This window comes from Nansenia antarctica (assembly GCF_963989245.1).
Source record: "Nansenia antarctica genome assembly, chromosome: 10".
Classification (NCBI taxonomy): domain Eukaryota; kingdom Metazoa; phylum Chordata; class Actinopteri; order Argentiniformes; family Microstomatidae; genus Nansenia; species Nansenia antarctica.
Genome location: NC_137680.1, coordinates 23,994,449 through 23,996,948, shown reverse-complemented (window position 1 = coordinate 23,996,948; position 2,500 = coordinate 23,994,449). Strand labels below are relative to the sequence as shown.

At 48.8% G+C, this 2,500-nt stretch overlaps 1 protein-coding gene across 1 annotated transcript in view; it reads right to left on the bottom strand.

The window, feature by feature from the left end:
- The window catches only part of LOC308166781 (transcription elongation factor A protein 3-like), a gene marked incomplete at both ends in the record, with an annotated part of 26,425 nt that overhangs the window by 8,008 nt on the left and 15,917 nt on the right, over positions 1 to 2,500 (bottom strand). The window contains one exon of the mRNA XM_080541107.1: positions 2,411 to 2,485. Within this exon, the coding sequence (XP_080397233.1) occupies positions 2,411 to 2,485 (75 nt within the window). The remainder of the gene's footprint in view (positions 1 to 2,410; positions 2,486 to 2,500) is intronic.

Here is a 2,500-nt window from a genome sequence, read left to right as displayed (position 1 = left end):
TAGGAGGCAGTAGTAGTAACAGTGACTGTCCTGTAGGGGGCAGTAGTAGTAACAGTGACTGTCCTGTAGGAGGCAGTAGTAGTAACAGTGACTGTCCTGTAGGGGGCAGTAGTAGTAACAGTGACGGTCCTGTAGGAGGCAGTAGCAGTAACAGTGACTGTCCTGTAGGAGGCAGTAGTAGTAACAGTGACTCTCCTGTAGGAGGCAGAAGTAGTAACAGTGACTGTCCTGTAGGAGGCAGTAGTAGTAACAGTGACTGTCCTGTAGGGGGCAGTAGTAGTAACAGTGACTGTCCTGTAGGGGGCAGTAGTAGTAACAGTGACTGTCCTGTAGGAGGCAGTAGTAGTAACAGTGACTGTCCTGTAGGGGGCAATAGTAGTAACAGTGACTGTCCTGTAAGAGGCAGTAGTAGTAACAGTGACTGTCCTGTAGGGGGCAGTAGTAGTAACAGTGACTGTCCTGTAGGGGGCAGTAGTAGTAACAGTGACTGTCCTGTAAGAGGCAGTAGTAGTAACAGTGACTGTCCTGTAGGAGGCAGTAGTAGTAACAGTGACTGTCCTGTGGGAGGCAGTAGTAGTAACAGTGACTGTCCTGTAGGAGGCAGTAGTAGTAACAGTGACTGTCCTGTAGGAGGCAGTAGTAGTAACAGTGACTGTCCTGTAGGGGCAGTAGTAGTAACAGTGACTGTCCTGTGGGAGGCAGTAGTAGTAACAGTGACTGTCCTGTAGGAGGCAGTAGTAGTAACAGTGACTGTCCTGTAGGAGGCAGTAGTAGTAACAGTGACTGTCCTGTAGGGGGCAGTAGTAGTAACAGTGACTGTCCTGTAGGAGGCAGTAGTAGTAACAGTGACTGTCCTGTAGGGGGCAGTAGTAGTAACAGTGACGGTCCTGTAGGAGGCAGTAGCAGTAACAGTGACTGTCCTGTAGGAGGCAGTAGTAGTAACAGTGACTCTCCTGTAGGAGGCAGAAGTAGTAACAGTGACTGTCCTGTAGGAGGCAGTAGTAGTAACAGTGACTGTCCTGTAGGGGGCAGTAGTAGTAACAGTGACTGTCCTGTAGGGGGCAGTAGTAGTAACAGTGACTGTCCTGTAGGAGGCAGTAGTAGTAACAGTGACTGTCCTGTAGGGGGCAATAGTAGTAACAGTGACTGTCCTGTAAGAGGCAGTAGTAGTAACAGTGACTGTCCTGTAGGGGGCAGTAGTAGTAACAGTGACTGTCCTGTAGGGGGCAGTAGTAGTAACAGTGACTGTCCTGTAAGAGGCAGTAGTAGTAACAGTGACTGTCCTGTAGGAGGCAGTAGTAGTAACAGTGACTGTCCTGTAAGAGGCAGTAGTAGTAACAGTGACTGTCCTGTAGGGGGCAGTAGTAGTAACAGTGACTGTCCTGTAGGGGGCAGTAGTAGTAACAGTGACTGTCCTGTAAGAGGCAGTAGTAGTAACAGTGACTGTCCTGTAGGAGGCAGTAGTAGTAACAGTGACTGTCCTGTAGGAGGCAGTAGTAGTAACAGTGACTGTCCTGTAGGAGGCAGTAGTAGTAACAGTGACTGTCCTGTAGGAGGCAGTAGTAGTAACAGTGACTGTCCTGTAGGAGGCAGTAGTAGTAACAGTGACGGTCCTGTAGGAGGCAGTAGTAGTAACAGTGACTGTCCTGTAGGGGGCAGTAGTAGTAACAGTGACTGTCCTGTAGGGGGCAGTAGTAGTAACAGTGACTGTCCTGTAGGGGGCAGTAGTAGTAACAGTGACTGTCCTGTAGGGGGCAGTAGTAGTAACAGTGACTGTCCTGTAGGAGGCAGTAGCAGTATGTTACCTGTCTGGTTTGAAGTCAGTGGACTGGCGTTTCACAGGATGAGCAGGCTTGGCATCAGGTGAGTCCTTCCTGCAGAGAGAGAGAGAGAGAGAGAGAGAGAGAGAGAGAGAGAGAGAGAGAGAGAGAGAGAGAGAGAGAGAGAGAGAGAGAGAGAGAGAGAGAGAGAGAGAGAGAGAGAGAGAGAGAGAGAGAGAGAGAGAGAGAGAGAGAGAGAGAGAGAGAGAGAGAGAGAGAGAGAGAGAGAAGAGAGAGAGAGAGAGAGAGAAGAGAGAGAGAGAGAGAGAGAGAGAGAGAGAGAGAGAGAGAGAGAGAGAGAGAGAGAGAGAGAGAGAGAGAGAGAGAGAGACACAGACACACACAGAGAGAGACACACAGAGAGAGACAGAGTGAAGGGTTACACCTTGTTGTAACAGTCTCAGTGTTTTATTAACTTGTTCCTGTCGTCACATTAACTTCCTGCGTTCGGCCATTTAGAACAAACAGTCAGACTCAGAGTGATGGTTGTTGTTGTTGTTGTGTACAGTATGTTGTTGTTATTGTTGTTGTTGTGTACAGTATGTTGTTGTTGTTGTTGTCGTTGTTGTTGTTGTTGTCGTCATGCAGACCTGTCCTTGTCCTTCTTGCCGTCCTGACTCGGCCTCTTAGGAGCTTTAGGAGGTTTGGAGTCTGAAGAGTCTTTTCTGAAACAGGAAACA